Here is a 22,872-nt window from a genome sequence, read left to right as displayed (position 1 = left end):
AAATAAAAGTCAAACTTAGAAAAATTGTAGTCACTCAATCCGTTTGGTAACTCCAATCAAATATGACCAGGGAAGTAGAGAGAGATGTCGGTGGAGCGAGGCTCTCTTAAGTACCGCTAATCTCAATTACTTTCCTAGACATCATACTTCATTGGGTGCGCCACTTGAGAAAGAGTTAATACAAAATTGTCATTTATTAATTAAGGCATAATTGCCATTACATAATTCTTGGAAAAATAAAAGACTATTTAATCAAAATTTGCGGCATCAACATGGTTGTTTTCCTCGCCAGATTTGAAGTTTGTAATGATGAGATTGACGTCATTGTCATTTCCATCATCTCCTTCAGCTGCGAGATGGGCCTCATGCTCTCTCATATCTTTATACACTTGTATTGTGCAGCTTTGTTTTTCCACTCGCATTCTAGTGCTTAAACCAATGCTTTAAAGATCCACATCTATAACATTACCTCACCCATTAATTGAGATGCACTTTGTGCATTTGGACATCCTCAATGGACGTTGGTGGCGACACCACCACTACCGGCGGCGCCTGTTTTGCCTCTCCCACGTTGGCCAATGTTTCCACGTGTCCGCTTATCAATCTCGCGGTTTTCCTTCCTTTGTAGGGCGGTTGTATGAACCCACACCTCCATTTCGTTGGCCCCTAACTTTTTAGGGTTCCGCTCCTTGCGCCCTTCTTTAGGTGCGCTATTATAATTCGCCTCGTGAACGCTCTTAGTTCCAACGGGCCTTTGAATTATAGTTTTTCACGAGTATGTTGTTAGCTTTCTCAGTAACTGACATAAGTTGATGAAACCTCGTAATCCATCTAGCATTGCACACAAGCCTATTGCTTGGCAATCATTAACGCTGAGACAGGGAAGGTTGAGAGGATTTTTCTCAATTAATCTTTAGTCTGTGAGCTCTTCTCCACAGACTCTCATTAGTAGTGAGGTGATTCTTGACATCATTCACCCATCGGTGATAACAAATGTCATTTGAATCTGGTTTAGTGAAGTCGAGTTTTTGCACGTTTGCATTCGACATTCAAAGACAAAGGAGAATAGATTAGTTTCGGAGTAAAAACTTCCACGACAACTAATATAAGATTTCCGAGCCTTAATGCTACCAAGAAATCGATTTCCAAGAATATTTGGATTAGACGGAACAATGATGTTTTAATATGATCACAATTTGATGCTTACGGACGCTCTTAGTTCGAGCATTATGAACACTCTTAGTTCATACGAACACTCTTAGTTCGTTAAGAGTGAATCCCCATAATTCCGCTTTATTAAATACTCAAAATCCTGTTCATATATTCCAAAATTGTGCAAAAAATAAAAGGAATTTAAAATACAAGAAAGCAGCAACCTTAATTACAAAACTTACGTGTTGAAATTCAGAGCAGATTCTCTTCTGAACATCTTTCACTTTGATTGTTGTACCGGTCTTAAAATAACTCCGATAAGGCTGAAATTCGGAGGTCAGATGGAAGAGACAGAGACGAACGACTCTGATGAAGAAATGATTTTGATCTGAGGTTCCAAACTAGATGTTTCGGAGCCTTCAAGCAGACGGACGTGCACAGGAAAGGAGAAGGATGCAGTCGGTGTGTGTTGGTGCTGCAGGGGCAGCAGGGACGCATGCGCAGGGGTGCGTAGGTGCTGTAGGGGCAGGTGCGCAGGTGAGGCTAGCGTGGGCTAGGAGCTGCGATAGTGAGGCTAGAAGGTGGCAGTGGCAGGTTTTGAAGAATTTTCTGGTTTGGTTTTTTTCTTGTGGTTAGGGCTCGTGCTGATAACGTGTTGTAGAGAATTGGAAAAATTGTATTGTATTCATCTCACCATGAGGTTTATATAGGGTTACATCATGTATACAAAAGGCAATACATAATAGCTATACTAATCAATCGTACATTACAAGTATGTCAATCGCACACATTACGAGTCTGTTAATCGCATACATCAAGCAATACCTATTGCATGAATAGTCATTATCATTTACAACAATCCAATAAATGATAGCATTGTCTCTTTTAACAACAGCAAGGGGTACAATGGGATATATAGCATCCGAGTTGTTCTATAAAACTTTAGGAGCTCTGTCATACAAAGCTGATGTTTATAGTTTTGGAATGTTGCTAATGGAAATGGCAGGCAGAAGGAAGAATTATATTTGAATGCAATTGTGGTTCATTCAAGCCAAACTTACTTCCCTTTGTGGGTGTATAATCAATATAACAAGGGAAATGACTTGGAGATGAAGTATGTTCTAGAGGAGGAAAAGCACATGATAAAAAAGATGGTTACAACTGCCTTATGGTGTGTACAATTGAAGCCAGATGATCGTCCTTCGATGAAAAAAGTTCTAGAGATGCTAGAAGGAAGTGTTTGAATTCCTACAAATGCCACCCAAGCCGTTTTATGTCCAAAACAAATGCATGTACCGGATGTTCGTGATAGTAATCTGGATCCAACATATTCTAAGACACAGCTAACAATATCTACTTTGTCAACTAGGTGATGATCAACTGGAATGGACTTATGTCAATGTAATTTAGTCATTATTGAATGCTATCTTAAATGTACATTTACAACCTAAAATATAGTATTTGGTAAAATTGGTTGACTTGATTCATCCAACTTATAACTCAAAGCGGGCGTATGATCAGTTGCCCATATAACCATGATCAAACAATTCCATTCCAGTCCATTTCAGATCTGTAACTGAAGAAATAAGGTCGACCTTGTACTCGGGCTTACCCTCGAGATACATTCATTAATCCAAGCCAAGGTTCCGCCATAGAAATATAACAAGAGTAATGATTAATTTACGTCTAGTCATTAACAACTTACCAATATAGGCGGAATAAGTAATTGAAACTTTAATCCTAGATACCTTGTTTTTGTTGTATCTAAATACCAGAGATTGTTAAGTTTCAGAGAGTCACCACACACTAGACATACAGTCTCAGGATTTGGTTGGTTCCATATCTTCCCACGAGAAACTTAAACTTAGGCAACTAGAGCTCCAGAACAATAGTTCTAGTTTTTGACAATATAAAAACCAAGTGTGTTCATCAAAGAGATCATAACTAAGTGATCTAGTGAATGTCCCATGTATACTAATCATTCTGGAATCTGGAGAAAAACATAAACAATTACAGATAATGGTACCCTGTGAGATTTCCCATAAGTTAAACTAATAGTGATACTGTGCCACACTGTCTGTATACAGGGGTAATATGTATAGAACACCATCTAAATTAGAAGCATCAAGGCGACATGAAACACGTCTTTCTTGAAACACAATCAATTAGCAATCCAGAAAAATTATGCAAGTACTTGAGAGAGAAAAGCCAGAAATGAAGAATTAATGGAGTTAGTGTTAACTTTCTCCATATTAACTTTTGATTGCTTGTGTAACAAGACGATTTCTTTGGATGAGTAAGCATTCATTTGAGCTATCAATGCTATTATGTAAACTAGCTTATCAAACAACTTTCCTGGAGTCCACTGACATAGGAAATATAAAAACAGCTAGATTACATGGTATCTAGTCCAAAACCTCAGATTTATCATCTCAAGGTCACTACCATTTCCAATGGAATTATGGAGGGCATGCCTGTAAGATATAGTTATAGTTCATGGCATTCTAAAGAGGATGAAACATACTTCAGTTTTCTTTATTTATACCTCACAAAAGAAAATCAAGTCACAAATCGACTCGAGTAACACTGCAAAAATGCATCCTGCCGACCTGATTATTAGTGAGTGACATGACACGATTACCACAACTCGGAGACAAAGCCTAATCAGTTGTTCAGTTAAAATACCAGATAACATATCATTCAATAAGTAGAGAGAGAGAGAGAGAGCACTTTCCTACCCAATAGAACTTTCGGTAGTCGGACTGAGAACTAATCTTCTTAAAATTACACAAATAAAACTTTGATTAAAGGAAAAAAAAAAAAAAAGAGGAGATTACATCAATTCAAAACGTCTATTGTCCCCCAATAGATGTTTATTGCTCCCCAATAGAATTTTTTTTCCTTTCATTTTTTTCTTTCCTTTCAGGCCTTCTGCCCATTTTACCCAACCAAAAAAAAAAAAAAACTGAGAGAGAAACGAGGCCTCAATTCGAAATTAGAGAGAGAGAAAAAAAAAATTAGAAATTGTATTAAATTAGAAATGTCCATTTTGCCCTCGTTAAGGGATTAAAAATATGAAGTGTGGGCCCCCTTGTCGGCTCCAACGGCTATAGTGATGTCACATTTGGAGGCAAATTCAAAATTTGGACTTAGGTGATATTGTTTGAGAGTACAAGGACCAGTCTGATTAAAAAAAAAGTTTAAGGACCAGTCTGATTTTAGGCCCAAAGTTCAGGGAGGTAAACTGAATTTTTTCCAAATTTTTTTGGTTTGAAAACTTAACAACAGTTTTGAGAAAAAAATATGTGAAATTTTTGGTATGGTTAGTAATTAACCATATTTGGTAATAGAAGCACACTCTATGGTTTTCTAGCTAGAAACATGTAGTGCTAAACCTGGCTGCGAACGGTGTCGTTAAGGCCACATCTGAACGCAAGCAAAATTTTTAAGAACGTGCTATGTTTTCTTCCAAGCTTCTGTTTCTAATCTAAGTTATGAGATCTGATTCCGATTTTCTTTTCTGTATATGTATATTTAGTGTTTTAGATCTTATATGGAATTCTATATTCTCTAATACTGTTTTCTCTCATGGTTTGGTGCAGATGAGTTCTGATTCAAGCTATTAGGAGAAACCGTTTAATTCCAACAGCAAAGGTTTCTTAACAAACTGCTCCGATTGTTGTCGAAACAAGTCAACAAGAACAAATTTCTTGTTTTTCTTTAGTTAATCAAATCTCGTGCTCTGTTTTTTTCTTTTAGTTTATCAAATTATCTGATTTTCATCTTCTTATCTGTATAATACACTTCTCTGTTTTGATCTTTCTTCTTTGGTTTGATAACTTAATGGATGAACTTTACTAATTGTTTTTTTTTTCCTCGTTCTTTTGAGAATAAGAAACTGATTTCGTTGTTAAACTAGGGTAGAGAAAATTTCAGAAATATAGATTTGAATTCTCAAAAGCATCGAGTCAAGAATATAAATTGCATTGTTCATCTATTCTGGTTCCGGTACAAAACATAGAGTCAATAATTTCCTGGCTAGTTCCCTCTACCCCATCGCTGATTCCCCCCTCCCCCTCTCTGGTTTCCCCTTCTCCCTTCGCTGGTTCCCTCTTCCACCGATGACCACTCTAGGCCTAGAGTTTCTTACAGTCTCCCAAAGCCCAGGGTCGGTGTAACATTGTCCGCAACCGTCACAAAGCCTATAAACATAACATTTAATCATCAATCTGCAGTTTGTTTGGTATGGAAATTATTGAAGCATTAATATTTATTGAGATCTTACCTGTAATTCTTGTCATTGTTGTCTTCAATTATGTCGTAGGGTATTATTAGGTCTTTGACAGCATTCTTGTTCATGAGGCAGTAGTTAAATATCAGTAGAGGCAACTCCGGAAAAGTTGATGTGATGGCTTCTTCAAGCTCATAAACAACAGTTTTTCCTTCTCTATGCACTTGTCGTTATAGTGATGCAGCAAATTTTTTGCAAACTCTAGCATTCCCGCTGCACTGTTTTGATAGAAGTTTTTTTTTTTTTGAATGTTCTCTGGAATGCTGCCTTTACTTTCTCTGACAGTTTTGCCATTCGGACCTTAATGTAGTGATACATTGTCAGATTGCCTACTGCTGTATTGAATATATTTTTCCAATCCCTGTCTTCTTTCATTGCTAACCATAAATGGTAGATGAATAGCATTTTTTCTTGTCTGTACTGGTTGAATGGATGTTGTATCAGCTGCTCATACTCATCCCTGCATTGAATAAAAATCACTTAATTAATGAAACATTAATTAAGACATAGAGAAAAGTTTATATCCAAGTTTAGCTCCATGTCATTGTTTGATGAGTGTTTACTATATAAAAATTATCTGCTATGCGTTCATTATTTGATATTGTCATTCTATTTGATTGCTTAGAATGCAAAACATAAAAATCCACCGGAAAGAAATGGGGCAGTAAAACTTTTTGTTGGGCTAAGACATAGAGCAAGTTCTTATTTTCTTATTAAAATAATCCTTGTTTATTTATTCGTTGCTGAACTTTTGATACGCTCAAAGTGAGTGTCAATTTAAACCCTGCATCGAATTGTACTAAAGAGTAAGTAGGGTATCGTTCTAAGCCGGGGATTGGAGTATACTTCCTGTCAAAAACGTTAAACAAATTAGTAGTATTCACAAAATATAAAATAAAACAAAGTATAAGTATATATTTACGAAAATTACAAGATAAGGGGATTTATAAAAGTTTGTATTCTAATCTAATTAAACTAACTACAATGATCAATCAATCCATGAATCAAGAAGAGATAAAGGGGACGGCAAAGATGCATGATGTAGTCAACCACTATTAACACGAAAACAGAACACCAAATAATAATTCACGAATCAAAACATGCAATTGGAAGAAATCAATCAAGAACAGAGATGAACGCATACAAAGTCCTTATTACTTCCCTTAATTAGATTAACTAGATGAACGCACCATAATTAACCCTATTAATCATGCAAAGCTAGTGAATTCCCTAACTAAAACACAATCAATGCATTAAGAACATGTGGAAGTTTGATTGATTTAAGAAGAAACATACACAAGTTAGAACGCTAATCAAGCATGCAAATCTCTTTGTTGATTTACCTAAGGAATTATAGGTTTTTCACTTTAATTAATTAAAACCTAGAACGCTAGCAAATCTTAATTTGGATTCAATTACATGCAAACCCTAATTGTTTCGAACCAACTAAGATAAACACATAAAAGGTGGGATTGAAGCACAAAATCAACAAACATCCAATAACACATAAAGAAATCGCAAATTATTATCTGAAAATCCTAAAACGTTTTCATGCTTCATAATATTCAAAAACTAAACATCAAAACATGCTATTTATTAAGAAGAAACACACACAAGTTAGAACGCTAATCAAGCATGCAAATCTCTTTGTTGATTTACCTAAGGAATTATAGGTTTTTCACTTTAATTAATTAAGACCTAGAACGCTAGCAAATCTTAATTTGGATTCAATTACATGCAAACCCTAATTGTTTCGAACCAACTAAGATAAACACATAAAAGGTGGGATTGAAGCACAAAATCAACAAACATCCAATAACACATAAAGAAATCGCAAATTATTATCTGAAAATCCTAAAACGTTTTCATGCTTCATAATATTCGAAAACTAAACATCAAAACATGCTATTTATTCTAACAAAAAGTCGAAACATCCAACTAAAACAAAGTCCAAGAACGCAAGTGAAATTGTTTACAAGGTTACAAGAACATAAAACCGAAAACAAAAGAATTGAGGTCATGGTTACACTTTTAAAGAAGTTTCAAGAACGCAAGAAGGTCTTCAAAGGTGGTGGAGGATGATGAGGCTCACGGCAAGGATGATGAATGGAGGATGAAACTTGCTTCACTGCTTCAAGTCTTGAACAATTAGAGAGGTATCGAAATTTTGAGAGTAAAGGGAGAGGATTTGCGTTTTGATTCTGGGTTTGATGATTTTTGAGTTGTGGAAGGGGTGGACGTGTATGGAGGGAGAGAGATGGCTGAATGGAGTGAAGGAATAAGCAGTCATGGCAACTTCTATCGTATTTCGGGCAACACAGTATCCAACACTACTGGAAGAAGTAGTTCCATTTGTTTTTGGCATATATTGCTTAAATACAAAGAAGGAACAGAAGAACATAATAAGTCTTGCCCTGTCTTGAATTACACATCATTAGGACTATTCACAAGACTTGTGTGGTTAACAGCCTCAATACCATTCCTCAAATTACCTATCAGATGCTCTATATTATAACCAGGAACGACAGGACCAGATTAATGTCTAGTCTACAATCAGATTTTTATCACAAGTATTACTGTTGCTCGAATGTTTTCCAATGTATGACTTATCATCAAGGCATTCTGAAGAAGATGGATATTGTATAACTTCACTCAGAATAGAAAATCATAAAAAAATGAATGGAGACTCCCTTCTTAATGGTGTCATCTCTGGGGATGTGTAGCCGTTAGGTTGTATGGTTTAGTTTCTCTTCTTCTTCTTTTTTTTCTGTTCCCTCTTGCTGAGGTTGTTGCTTTGTTAGGTTGTTAGCTTTTTTAGCTACTGTTTCTTGTTGTTTGTCTGGCTTTGTTTGAAGCCTGGTTTCTTTTATATATTCATTCATTTACCCAAAAAAAAAAAATGATTCAAGCAGTAGTGCTAAATGCATCATGAAACTCTCATTTTGAGAACTCAAGCACCAAAGAATGCAAAACTACTAGTAACCACATCAGTCAAGATACATAGACTACAGAGATCAGAAAACAAAGACACTAACCAGTCAATTTGAAGCTCAGCCTCATTATGCGTACGGGTCATAAGCATTTTCCTTCATATTTTCATCAAGTAAAATTTTGGTAGCTACTACCTTCATCACCCCACCAGAGTCATCCAAGCCATGAACTGCAACTCAGAAGTATCAGTGATTTCTTGCATTCGTATTGAAACATACTTGCCAAATTCCAATGAAATAATCCCAAATGACCGGAGTATAATAAAGTAATTAGTTTACTTTCTGTTTTTTGTTGACAGAAAAATGTGATATACATAAGAATTTGTCTGTAGAGCATTTCAGAGTAAATAACTCTGCACAAACAGATTCCTTCATCTCTAACCATAAGTGTACATGTTACACTAGTATATTTGCACAGTGTCATCGATCATCAGAATAATCCCTTAAATTTTCCTTAGAGTCATCCATTTTTCTATGTAGGCCACACACTCTTCTTCAGTAAGACGAGGAAATTGTCTAGTCTTGTGGCTTAATTAATTATCATTGTGCCACTCACCGTTTAAGTGATCTCTAAATAGCTTCGAATGGTTCAATCCAGTGTTAAAGTTGCAGAATCATGAACTTTAAAAAGAAGAAGAAGAAGAAAAAGAACGATGTTCAACTGCAGTGATCATCCATAGTTGCAAAATCTTGCACATGGAGAATTTGAGAAATACTATGAAAACATAGAAGAAGCTAATGCACACCTTCGCATCAAATCAAGGAAAAGTATCCATACACATCATGAACATATTCCACAACACTAAACTTCATGGATATATGCATTTAGCAGAAACTAGCAGGAACAAATAATGACCTAGATATTGAATTGAAAAATGTAAAATGATGTCCAAGACTGTAAATACTTTATCATCTGACCTTTGAGTGCCACTGTGTGGGAGGATAACACAAATAAATCAATGATCACAATCATAGGACATTCCCAGACCTGTAGAAGGGGTTGCTTGAATAAGATACAAACATTGAGTCTAACCAAGTATACTTAAGTAGAGTAAAAATATGAGAAAACAAAACTATCAGATTAATTTGCAAACCATAACCATACCATCATTGCAATTAGAAACATCTTGAAGTAAATAAGTAGTGCAAGGTCTTTGTACCTATGTCAGAGTACACAGAATCATATTATATTTACAGTAAAACGTTGTGTTATGTACGAATGGATACAAAACAAAGCCTTATCACAGCATTAAGGGCAGGCTAGAAGAATATTTGTTATGACGCTGAGTGATGATAAACCATTGTCCTTGCATGTTCTATATTACTTTCCATTCAATAAACTATGTCTTTTTAGACTTTCCTTTTAAACCATATCGACTTAAGCCTGACCAAATTCTCAATATTTTCCACTGATCGCAAACGATCCTAGAACCAATTATCCAGTTCAAACTTCTACCTTAACGAATGATGCATGCTTTCTGAACAAGTTTCCAAAAAGACAGGTGATAAAAGAACGCCACAATTTCAATTCATCCTGAGAAGAATTAATAGGAAACATTACCCGAGTGATCTAGGGAATGTGCTGAAAAGAGCCCTCGTAGCAAGCAGAAAGGTAGATAGACACATGAAACTTCCGAATACAACATCCATCAGCATCTGAAATTAAACATTTTCGAGTTAGAAAACTAAAACACATGAACTGCCAATAAAAATACAAACAGTTTGAAATCTCCAAAGCAACGAAGTGAAGCTCATGGACAAACCCCATTTTTCCTCCACCCTTTCCAGTAAGAGACTCCTATATCAAATCAATCAGAATAGTCTGGAATCTGGCAGCGACCAACAAAACAAAACAACGAAAAACAAAAAAGTTTCAATCTTCGATGAAGTTCAAAAACAAAAAGGAAAGAATAAACTAAGATAAGAACTTACTATGGGCTCGGACTCTGGTACTAGTCATCTGCAACATCCTTGCAATTACCCTGCTTCGATGAATACAAAGTCGTTCTGCCTATACATGAACAAGAACAAACAAAACAAAGTTAACAAACCAACCCCTGCTTGGATTTGATATATAGTTGGCTTGTCTATTGGACCAAGTCCTATTGTATTGGTGCCTAGTGATGATATAGTCTGAACTCGTCTTTGGCACATGAAAAACATATTGTGTCGTAATCAACGGGGTCCTAACTGTTAAGTAAAAGCAGTTCTTTGCTAAGAAGATATAAACAAATTGACGATTTTCGTCAAACAAAACAAACCAACGTGTAATGTAAAACTAATTGGTTTTTACTTTCTACTAGAAGTATACTGTTCGAAGTTTTAACCTAAAGGTGAATGCACCTCCAGACCAAAAAAAAAAAACGAAAGAAAAAAGAAGAAGAAGGGATGAAATGTACCAATTAGAAATTGATATGATGACTCATCTCAGACTCCTTCGAGAGGAAGGTCTTGACTACTTGTAAACCACGTCTCGAAACCCTATTGAACATCTCCATTCTCCAATCACAAATTTTTACACAAAATTGGAAAAAGTGTTTAGATTCCTCTCTCTAAAACTGAACTTGCTAAAGAAGTTTAATCGCAAAAGACAAATTAAAATGACACGTAGTCGGGTCTTCCAGACTATGACATGCCGGGTTTACTTGAACTTCAAGAATCAAGACCATAAACACAACTTCACTCTACTCCTCTGCTTTTCAGAGCTCACATCGAGAGAAAGGAAAGATCACGACCAAACCTTTTGAATTTTACATTATTCACTTGGAAATATAAACCAAATAAGCATTAAAAGATTTACAATAACACTCTATCTATCATGTTCCTACATAAAACTTTTATCCCACTGGATCTAGAATGTTCCCAACAAAATTATCTCCAATTTTTTTGGCCAATGTTCATGAATGTTCCAGGTGTTTTTTCTCAGTAACAAACCTGGGAAAGATAAAGCAGATTCCCTTAAACGCGTCATTAGTCGTCAGTGGTATGATCTCACTCATGATGCAACCCATAGATTCCATTCAACTGAACTTGCTTGGAAACTCAGCGCTTCCAAAACCACTTAAGACATTATAAATACAACCTCACTCTTTCCTCTGCTCTTCAAAATCAGCTATACTTAAAAACTGAGAGCAGAGAAACAACACTGATCAAAGTGAAAGAGATGAGCTGCGACCATTTCCCAGACGTGCCACTGGAATTCCGATACCGTCCCACCAAAACGGAGCTGCTGTGTGACCACTTGGCGAAGAAGAATTGGTGCAAGGACTCCCAAATCATGTCGATCATCCCTGTAATCGATCTGTGTAAGCACGAGCCTCGTGAGCTACCAGGTAATCCATCACCGGAACCAGAGCACCGTCAATTTCAATTATTATCAACGATCCAGTCATGTGTATTGTGTTGCTTCTTTGCAGGACTGGCGTTCACAAGGCAGGAAAATCTGGGAAGGAAACTTTACTTCGATTTCTTCTTTCGGTTTACAAGGGCAGAGTCTTGGTATAGTCAGGGCAAGTGGTACTTCTTCGCACCGCGTGAATACAAGTACCCTAACAGCACTCGCTCCAACAGGACTACAGGGGAAGGGTCCTGGAAGGTCACAGGCAAGGACCGCGACATCAAGGCCCCGGGCTCCGAAGCTGTGATTGGGAGAAAGAGGATCTTGACCTTCCAAAAACGTGGAGTGCCGAAATCCCACAAGACCGGCTATGTTATTCATGAGTATTATCACATTCAGCCCCATTCTGACCCTCCTAAGCAGATAGGGGACTTTGTTGTCTGTTGCTTGAAGTACAAGCCAGACAACTCTCATCATGATGAGGATGCTCCATTGAGTCCATTCTGCAATCGAGGTAGCGGTAGCGGTAGCTGCAGTATGGTTTCCAATGTTGCAAATCAGGCCGAAGAAAATTTGGCGTCCAATGAGCAGTTTAATGGCACTGATGATGAAGCTGAAACTGGTGGCGGTTGGATTACTGAAGCAGAAGAACACCTGGCATATAAGAGAGATGGTCTTCGGACTCCCATTGGAAATCAGAATGAATTCCAAGGCTCGCAGACTGATCCTTGTAATCTTTGGACCTCTGTTGAAGGTCAAGCTGATAGAAGCAATTCGTCTCATATGATTGAAGAGGTCAGAACAGACTTTCATCTTGATTTCTGCTATGAAATTTTCAATATGAAGCACAAAAACTCTATTGGAAATGTTAACTGACACTTTCTTGTTTGTGATCAAACAGCGAGTAGATGATCCAGAAAATATGGATTCATTCTTTCATCCACCTGTGCCCCCTCAACTGCATCAGCTACATCAGTCACCGATGTATACCACCAATGTCCAGAATGATGAATGCCGTAAGAGGAAATATCCATTTGAAGATAATGACTCTTCTCTTACGAAGAAGAACAATATTTCAACCAGTGATGGTGATGAACTAGTCAGCAACACCACATCTAATTCTGAAAACCAAGCTGCAGATGTGATCCTAGAGGTGAGAATATGCATGCTCTTTTAACACTTATTTGAACTTCTAAACATGCAGCAGCACAAGAGTGTGTTCAAACTCAACTCTTTCTTTCTGTAATTGTTAACTCTTTCTTTCTGTGATTCTCTATTTCTCTTTTGGTTTTGTTATCGTGATGTGTTCAGTGGATTAAGGGTTTAGTATATGTTATGTGTTTATGTGTGTCCTCAATGAAAAGATTTTCAATTGCTGGTTATTGCATAATATAATAGAGATTCCTGCTTATTAACCATGGCATCGCCTCAAATTTACGCAGGGTGACTCTGTTATCTGTCGCTTGAAGAATAAATCAGATAAGAAAGATTCTCTGGTAAGTGATGAAGGGGAACCGGATAGCGCAGGTGTGTCTAACTGGAAAATTCAAGCGGTAAGAACGAACATGATCTCTGTCTTGATATGGAGCACCAGAAGTATATCAACATTAAGATCTTGCTTGCTTATAATTCTGAATTTTGATTTTATACTCAGGCACTCAAAAATGATGAACCACTTTTACATCAACCTCAGCGTCTGGATGACTGCTGCTCCTCTGCAGTGCGGTCACCGGCATCCCCAGAGCTGGAAGCTGTTCTGCAATTAGCCAATGGTGATGATTGTAATAAGTTGCAATCACCATGTGGAGATAATACTTCTTGTCTAGAAGACAAGAATGAAGTTTCAACCTGTGATGAAGATGAGACTATGGATGGTGTGTTTCTACAGGTGAGAATGAATGTGCATTTTGTAGTTAAACGTTTCGACTATGAATCCCAAGAACTATAGCAAAACTTAAGTCGCAAGTCACGAATATAAACAGAAATTGCTGATTCTTATGTTACAAGAATATCTTTCTAACCACTGATGATATGATGAACTTGTCAACTACATTATGTCCAAGTTATAAAATGAAGTTGTAGCAGATGATATGTGAAATCGCATCCTCTTTGAACATCTTCTTATACAAACTTGTCATGCGCATAAAATGCATGAAACTATGAACTAATGCTCGCTTTTTGTGATTGTTAATTCAGCTATGTGACCTACCAGAAGTAAATCTTGATTCATTTTTGCGTCCAATTCAGCCACAAGATTACCGCCCCTCCATACTGCAGTCATCAATATACACAAAGCTGGGAAATGTTCCAGATGCCAATCTCTGTTTTAGTGAATGCAAGAATTGGCAATCTGCATTTAAGAAAAAAAATTCAACCAATGAAGTTGACATACCGGTTAGACATATCATGTCTAATTTTGAAAATCAAGCTACAGATTCTAGGATTCTAGAGGTGAGAATGGAATGCTATATGAAATTAATCTCAACCAAGTGTGTTCAAGTTTCAAACTAAATGCTTGTTTGTTTATGATTCTTAATCCAGGTGCATCATCAAACCAAAGAAAATATGGAATCAGCGTTTCATCCATTGCAGCTAGAAGATTCAGCTCTGCAGTCGATGATGTACACTAAACATTGAGATGCTCTACATAATATTGAATGCAATGAGTTGCAATCTTACTGTTCTGATCAAATAGCTCAAACTCCTTCCATAGACTCCAACCTACCGAACTCATTGGGAAGGGTCTACCATGGGGATAGTGGAGTAAGCAGCTATGATACGAACACTGAAGTCGCCCATGGATGGGAACAACATACATCTGCATTAGCTATTGGAAACCCTCCAATGTAGCTAATGAACTATAAGAGGTCTGATATTATCCTGCAAGGGTACGACAATCTTCCAAGTAATATGATCTTTTCTAGCGTATTGATGGTTTGCTCTCCCCACTCAGATTGTTCAGACCTCATGAAGAGAAATGTCACTAAATTAGTAGCTAGTTGGGTTATTGTTGAAGTAGTAGTTACAGTTAATGAAATGTAATAACTGGTTGGTTGATGGAGTAGTAGTTACAAATGTGTATAATTGTTGTTGTTTAGAACCTTGTAAGTAATTTATCAAGCTTAATGAAATCTTGTGTATCATTTCCTCCAATTTTTCATTTGCGGACTCAATAGTAAAGACAATAATTCACTATAAGATTGAGTTAGGGGATTTGGGTATTTCATGGCTACATTTCCACTAAGCTGAGACTCTAGAATATTCCCAACAAAAATTTCTCCCATCTATTCGAAAAAAAAAATAATAATAATAAAAAAAAAATTCTCCAATTATTTTAGCCAATGTTCCTGAATGTTCCCGGTCTCAAATGGATAAACAAACAACTAAAGAAAGGCCAGCAAGGCACCAAAGGCTGAACTTCCAAGAGCAGGTAACGATAAATCAGATTCCCTTAAAGAGACAAAGAAAATGTAAAAACTAAAAACTAACGGCTGATTGGTTGTCACTCCTTACTGGTGGGATCAGATTTCCACTCATGATGCAAGTCATTCCATACAGTTGAACTTGCTTCCGAAGCTCAGGACATTCAGTTCAAAGCACTAGACTTGACTCTATGTATGTACAACCTCACTCTTTCCTCTGCCCTTCAGAGCACCAAAAAAAAAAAAAAGCACCGATCAAAATCAGCTATTCAGAGTGAAAGAGATGAGCTGCGGCGGCTTCACAGTTCCACCGGGATACGGATTCCATCCCACCGACGAGAAGCTGCTTAGTGACTTGGAGGAGAAGAATCAGTGCAAGGACTCCGAGATCACCACCATCATCCCTGAAATCGATGTGTGCAAGCACGAGCCTCACGAGTTACCAGGTAAACCATCTCCGGAACATTATTTTTAAAATGAATTGAGCTGATTTAATTTTTTTGCCTGATAGTTGTCATTATTTGAAATGAATTATTGACGTTATTTTTCATTCCCCATGAGTTGTGCTTGTAAACTTAGGGGTTCTCTGGTTGTCCAGCTAATTTCAAATCCTCAAATGTTATTAAGTACACTATAGATTCCTAGGTCTGGAGCTTGTGATGTTGTTTTATGAGATTGTGATATGAAGTTATTAGTGTTGAGATTGGTGTTCATTCTCATGCAAAAAGAAGTGATGACACACAAGTATTAATGTGGCAATTATGTTTGATGATTGATATAGTTGGTGAAGAAAACATTGTTGCATGTTTCATGTAGTGCATATGTGCATGGGTAAATAGGTAAGGTGAGATAGGTATGTGAATGTATTAATTGTTGTAGGCTATTAATGGTGGTAGCATGTTGAATGAAGGCTAGCTTAATTGGTCTTTGTTTGCTGCTCCATGTTATTCACAAGATGGGAAACTTGCCACCCTTGCTATTGGTATGCCTATATGTAGCAAGGTTGATGTATTAAAGCATGCAAGTAAGCATCAGGCAAGCAATAGAAATAGCTTGTGGATTGTGCATGAGAGTGAGTGAAAAATGTACTAAGAGGGAAAGGGAAATTCTCTTAGGTGAGATATTGTGTTCTTAGTTAATCTATGAGTGAGGGTGTACAAGTGTTTTGGGATTTGGGATTTGATATTCTCATAGTGAAAGAGCAAATATCTTGAGCGGACGTAGGCAGGAAATTTGCCAAACCACTTAAATCTCATGTCAATTGTATTTCATCCTTGTTTGTTTATTCTGCTTTATTGTGGTGTTGTTGCGGGTGTGTCTAATCCTGAGTCCTGGTTCGTTAGTGGGGTTAAAATCCCAACAATTAGCAATTTGAAGCAGTTACTGACTAACTGGAAACCCTTGCTAGTATCTTGAACATGTGAGGTTAAGGAATTGTTGAGTTCCTGGTCATTACAATGGGAGAGAGAGGGATGGAATTAAGATACTGATGATGCAAAGCCAATTTTTTATCTTTGTGTAGGTAAAAGTACGGTTATCTATTACTGATATGGATGAACAGTCATGTGTATTGTGTTGCAATTTTGCAGAACTGGCATTCACAAGGGCGCAAAATCTGGGCAGGAAATTTTTCTCTTTTTTCTTCTTCTGGTTTGCATGGGCAGAGTCTTGGGACAGTCAGGATAAGTGGTACTTCTTCACTCCGCGTGAATACAAGTACCCTAACAGCAGACGCTCCAACAGGACTACAGGGGAAGGGTTCTGGAAGATTACAGGCAAGGACAGAGACATCAAGGCCCTTCGCTCCAAAGCTGTGATTGGGAGAAAGAGGACCTTGACCTTCTACAAACGTGGAGTGCCGAAATCCCAGAAGACTGGCTGGGTCATTCATGAGTATTATCTCATTCAGGCACATTCTGACCCTCCTAAGCAGATAGGGGACTTTGTAGTCTGTTGCTTGAAGTATAAGTCAGACAACTCTGATCATGATAAGGATGCCCCATTCTGCGATCAAGGTAGCAGCAGCTGCAGTATGGCCTCCAATGTTGAAAATCAAGCTGAAGAAAATTGGGCATCCATTAAGCAGGTTAACGTTGTTCCAATTCCCAATGGAAATGATGATGAAGCTGAAACTGGTGGTGGTACGATTACAGATTACGAGGAATACCTGGCTTTAAAGGTGCTGGAAGATGCTCTTCAAATTCCCATTGGCAATCCTCATGACTTCCAAGGCATGCAAACTGATCCTTGTCATATAGATGGGAATGATCTTTCAACCTCTGTTGAAGGCCGACCTGATAAAAGCAATTCATCTGATATGATTGAAGAGGTCAGAACAAACTTGCATTAGGATTTTCTTCTATATAATTTTCAATATAGAGCAGAAAAAGTATATTGAAAATGTTACCTCACACTTTCTTGTTTGTGATCAAACAGCTACTAGATGACCCACAAAATCTGGATTTACTCTTTCATCCGCCTGCGCCACCTCAACTGCATCAGCTACATCAGTCACCCATGTATACCACCAATGTCCATAATGATGAATGTCGTAAGAGGACATATCCATTTGAGGATAGTGACCCTTCTCTTACAAAGAAGAACAATATTTCAACCAATGATGATGACGAATTAGTTAGCAATACCGCATCTAGTTCTGAAAATAAAGCTGCGAATATGATTCCAGAGGTGAGAATAAGCATGCTCTTTTAACACTTCTATTTGAACTTCTAAATATGCTGCAGCAAAAGAAGTATATCCAAACTTAACTCTTTCTTTCTGTAATTGTTAATTCAGGGATATCCTCAAGCAGGAGCAAATCTAGGATCAGAATTTGAATCATATCTGCCAAAGGATTACGATTATACACTAACATCAATAAACGGAGGACTGGGAGATTTTCCCCATGACAATAATTTTATTGAGTGGGATGATTTGCCATCCTTATACGAAGGTATGGACTCTTCTCCCGTAAAGTTCTCACATACAGTTATTGATGGTGGTAGAAGAGTAACCAATGACGGAAACACCGAAGTAGTAGATGGATCAATAAACGATTATTCTGCATTAGCCATTGGAGCAACGCTCCAGAGTAGCTAATCAACCTTTATTTATAGGAGAATATCAAAAGGACGCCTCAGTAATAATGTGTCTCTAACTCACATTATTGCAGTCGGTGTTATTCTCCTACAAATGATTCAAAGATCTCCAAGTTATATGAAATGCTCAGCTGTGTTGATTGGCAAACAATCACAATTTTTCTGCATTTCTTGTACTGGAGGCTTTGTAAACTTCTTGATCGTTTTGGCATTCAATTACAACTCAGAACAGCAACAATTATTTTGTACCTGTTTTTCTTTTCTTTTTCTTTTGGGAGCGGGGGAGGCATTGCTGGTGTCACAGCATCCCCTAGTGAAGTTTTGGTTGAAAGAGAGACCGGCGAATCCATATGGTTCAAATGCCATCCGGAAGTCTACCCTTCTCTGAATGTGACAAGTCCAGGCATATATAGATGTCTTTTCTCATAAGCAGTTCCTTGGAGGTGGAGCTTCCTCTGTCAACATTACTACCTATATTCATTCCTCAGATCTTGTCAATAGAAGTACCAATATTCCTTCCTCTGATCAAACATCATGTCAACCGAAGTATCGATATTTGTTCCTCATATCCATAGTTTTGAAATGTCCTAAAATCAAAGGACATACCTATCCACATCCATTTCTTCAGATCCCTAGTAGTGAATCCTCAGGACCAGCAATAGTCGTTCCTCAGACAATTAGCCTGCAATTAGTATGTCCTTAAGATCAAAGGACATATTCAAAACATCAAAATCATCCAATCCAGTCATGTAGTCAAACATGGGAGGTGCTCCTAGAAGAATCCGACTGCAGAGCAGCATCACAAGACAAGGTGAGATAATCAATCCAAAAACACTATTTGTCACAGTAAATAAAATCTTACACTAAAGCTTTGAAGCTATTTGCTACATTCCTTAACTAAATATGGAATCTGTTAATAGGTCAGTGAAGCTGTAGAGGCATTATATTGCTGTTTATCTTGCCCAGAAGAAACTGAAAGTCCTGGAAGCAGACAACAGTTTGAAGCTGGCAGCAATTTAAAGGATTCTTTCATTTTCCAGGATGCATCTCCTTTCAATCCGCAAAGCATATCTTTCAGACCAGAGTCATAGTTCTAGCCTAAAAGACCACTATGGGCAACGCAACTATTGCATAGTCAGTAATCTGGAAGCAGAGTTTCATAGGACCTGCTGCTACACGGTTGCTGGAGTCTCAAAGACATTAGTAATAATCAGACAGCAGTATTCTGTATGGTTACACTCATTTCCAAGATGTATGAATACAATTAAAGGTCATAGAGATGCCTTCAGACTAGGTCTGAACACCTCATGCCTAAAACCAAATATTGTATCACTCATCATATCGCTCTCGTTTGTATTACACTATTACCCTGATATTCTTGTAGATATTGTTCATTATGAAGCTTTAATGTTTAATGGAATTGCGTGCATTTTATTCCCAGTTTCTGTTTGAACTCACAATGTATGCATGCCTTTAATTCTTAGGAAGGAAGAAAACTAAACATCATGAACATTATATTACACAACACTAAACTAGTTTGATATATGCATTTAGCAGATATTGAAATTGAAAACTGTGAAATGATGTCCAAGACTGTTAATACTTTATAATCTAACCTTTGAGTTCCACAGCATTGGAGGATCATACAAATAAATCAATGATCAAAATCATAGAAGTGTTATAGTGTAATTGATTTTATACTATTAATGTCTATATCATGTATTAGGTACAATAGTAAAGAGATAAGTGTAATGGAATGTGGGGATATAATAGTGTATTTTCTATGCTTTTTATCCCTATATAAACCCTCCAATGTGAGAAGAATAAACTCACCAATTCACTCTTCAATCTCTCCATCTACACTCTCTCCTTCTCTCTGTTTAGTTTTCGATTGTTCTTTAACAAGAAGAACATTCCAAAGCTGACTTCCACAATAAACCCTGCAAATTGTATAAACAAAATCGAAATTACTCAAAAACCCAGAAACAAAAATCTGTTCTACAAAACTATAAACAATGAGTAATAAGGAAAACTGATTTCAGTACCTGAAAGGCGGAAGCTTGCGAGTCAAACGGGTATAAAGCTTTCTTCTTGTGCAGAATCAAATCGATCAGAATAATTTGGCAGTGCCCAACAATATTTAAAAACAAAAAAACAAGTATCAAACTTTGTTGAATTGTGAAAACGAAAATGAAGAAGAAAGCAAGAGAGAAGCTTACTATGGGCTCGCACTTAGCCTATTCACAGAAATTGAAATCCTTTTTTCAGTTCACTCGTTCTCTCAGTCTCTCTCACCGCGCATAGTTCTCTACTTCTCTGTTACCTAATTTGGGGTTCTTGAAATCTTGGGTTAAACCCAAGTCTCTAGGCCCATTGATTTTCCCATTTCCTTTTCTGGCTAAAGTTTACCCTTATCCTACATGGCTACATTATTGGGTTATTGCAATATTGCATATAGATGAGCATCAGAATTTTCGTAATAATAGTAAATTGACCCACAGCATCGATGTTGCGAGTTTGTTATCTTTTCAAGCTTCATATGTAATAGATGAATACACACGATCTAAAAAATATAAATGCAACCTTAGAATATGATTTGTTTTATTGTTAATAATAGATTAACAATAAATGGGATACAACAACAACAACAAACTTTTTCCATGATTTGTAGAAATTTACAAATACAAAACAGAATTGTTCTCCCTTTAAAAAAAAAATGAAAGGTTATTGCAGAATTATAATTTAAGTCAAAACACGGGGTAAAACCGTCACTTCATTTTGTGAACAGTTATGAACAGTGCGACCATCTTTAGTATATGTATAATGAGCAGATCTTCTCTCTAGGACACATGCGTGTCACCTGATAATGTGATATGGTTCGCTTACTAATTTGAAAATGATGATTCGTCTACTATTAATAACCCATTATTTATATATTTTTTGAAATAGAAGTTGAATGCATTAGATCAACAGCCAAAAACTAAAGTCTACAAAGTTTACATAAGCCATTCGGTAAGAAAATCCGAACTACCTATCTAAACCAAAGCAAACTCTTAAGAATCTCTGGAACACTCACAATTAAACGAGCCTATACAAGAATAGAACAAATCTCGCCTCCTACGGAAAGGAAATCATTCAACTAGTCCTATCTTGCCAATCACGCAATTGTGGTACAAACGAAAAACTAAAAACGTCATAGAAAACTCATAAAAACTTGTTCAAACTCACACAGGCTCATACCCAACAGAAATAAAATTAATAAATAACTAGCTCCTTCCCTTTCGAGTTGGAGCTCATACCAGCAGTTGCCATCTTCAAACTATCCTTCTTGGTAGATTTCCTCACCTTCACAGCCTCATCAGGCGCTGCACCCTTCTTCTTCTCCCCATATGACAGTTTATTCTTGCTGCCAGAAGGACATCCTCGCTTCCTCTTCCCACTACCAGAACTGCCTTCTTCCAGCAGAGAGACCAACCCAAGGCTTTCCAGTATTCCAGGTTCAGATTACTTTTGCCCACAGCCAAGCTAAACTTCAGTTTCTTTGGGGAGATGGTTACCCCCTCATCAGATAGACCTCTTCGCTTACCAGTGATCCTTTCTGGTGTCATGGCAATTTCTTGCAGCTCACGAATCACCACTTGTCGGCAAGGTTTATTCAAGAAAGAGCTTAATGGTGGTTCCGGGACCAGCTTTGGAATAGGATTCCTGCAGACTAGGGTTTGGCCATTAACCAAACCCCTAGCATTCAAGGCTGTGCTACCGCCAGCAGAAGACCCTGAAGTGGACGCTATTAACCCAGTATGCAGTTGCAGACCGCCAATCAAAGTTGTCGGCACTATAGCTGCATATTGTGCCCCCAGCACGGTCCTCTCTGCCTCATCATCATCCTCCTTCAACGTTGGCCCCGAGCAAGGCAATCCGACGTGAGTCACAAAACCACAAATAAAACAGCGCCCAAAGAGTTTGTCATACTTGAATTTACATAGGAATTCCACTTCATCTTCCACCCAATACCACCGCTTAAAGGATAGCGGCCTGTTCAATGGGATTTCAACCCGAATGCGAAGCTTTCCAGCCTTCTTTCCAGTCTTGTCAATCTCCTGAAAATCCCCAAGGGTGTAACTTATCATAGTCATCACCCTTTTTGACCTAAAAGCAGGAGGAATACCTTGCATAGTAATCCAATATGATGTCGTGGTCAGAGGGACCTTTTCCACGGGCATCACGCCGTCATAGCATGCTAGTGCCACCGGTGCACGGTTGTACCCCCATGTAGTACCCTTCCAGATAAGAACCCGGTCTGTAGGATATGACAAAGTGAACAATACCCGCTAGCCTTCCGCCTCCTCCACCTGCAGAGACCCATTAATCCGCCAAGCATTGCGGAACATCCTTAGAAAGGATCTGACTTTGTAGTCCCGAGCAGTGAGCAATTTCCCCACCATAAACCTTTGATTGTCGCAAACCTTGGCCTTGTGTAGGCCGAAGATCAACTTGTTTCTTTCCCTCAGCAAGAGCAAGAGATGAGGCTAGCCTAGCCGCCATGGCATCAATGGAACTCATGGTTACGTTGAAAGAGAAA

General features: G+C 37.7%; 2 protein-coding genes across 4 annotated transcripts; one reads left to right on the top strand and one right to left on the bottom strand.

Annotated features, from left to right (window-relative positions):
• Nucleotides 1-5,215: 5,215 nt before the first annotated feature.
• On the bottom strand, nt 5,216-10,340 carry LOC133718486 (protein ARV 1-like). 3 transcript variants are annotated; one of them, XR_009850327.1, is made up of 7 exons: nt 10,197-10,340; nt 9,995-10,089; nt 9,539-9,593; nt 9,352-9,421; nt 8,479-8,603; nt 5,438-6,292; nt 5,216-5,354 (listed from the first exon to the last, which is right to left on the bottom strand). XR_009850327.1 is itself a non-coding variant. In XM_062145335.1 (5 exons), exons 2-5 carry the CDS (start codon nt 10,087-10,089, stop codon nt 8,503-8,505), a joined length of 321 nt encoding a protein of 106 aa, XP_062001319.1. In that variant the 5' UTR covers nt 10,197-10,340; the 3' UTR covers nt 8,318-8,502. The 3 variants fall into 3 exon arrangements, 1 of the variants encoding a protein (XP_062001319.1); XR_009850328.1 differs by having other exon boundaries at nt 5,438-5,903; XM_062145335.1 differs by lacking the exons at nt 5,216-5,354; nt 5,438-6,292 and having other exon boundaries at nt 8,318-8,603.
• Nucleotides 10,341-11,471: 1,131 nt separating this feature from the next.
• On the top strand, nt 11,472-19,663 carry LOC133716338 (uncharacterized). The gene is made up of 10 exons (XM_062143047.1): nt 11,472-11,765; nt 11,850-12,565; nt 12,672-12,923; nt 13,213-13,323; nt 13,425-13,658; nt 13,967-14,221; nt 16,715-17,521; nt 17,629-17,880; nt 17,989-19,101; nt 19,211-19,663. Exons 1-9 carry the CDS (start codon nt 11,597-11,599, stop codon nt 18,289-18,291), a joined length of 3,099 nt encoding a protein of 1,032 aa, XP_061999031.1. The 5' UTR covers nt 11,472-11,596; the 3' UTR covers nt 18,292-19,101; nt 19,211-19,663.
• Nucleotides 19,664-22,872: the final 3,209 nt, after the last annotated feature.

The sequence above is a fragment of the Rosa rugosa genome, chromosome 6, assembly GCF_958449725.1.
Source record: "Rosa rugosa chromosome 6, drRosRugo1.1, whole genome shotgun sequence".
Lineage (NCBI taxonomy): Eukaryota > Viridiplantae > Streptophyta > Magnoliopsida > Rosales > Rosaceae > Rosa > Rosa rugosa.
Note: the sequence above shows the minus strand (reverse complement) of the source record. Positions and strands in the feature narration are given on the sequence as shown.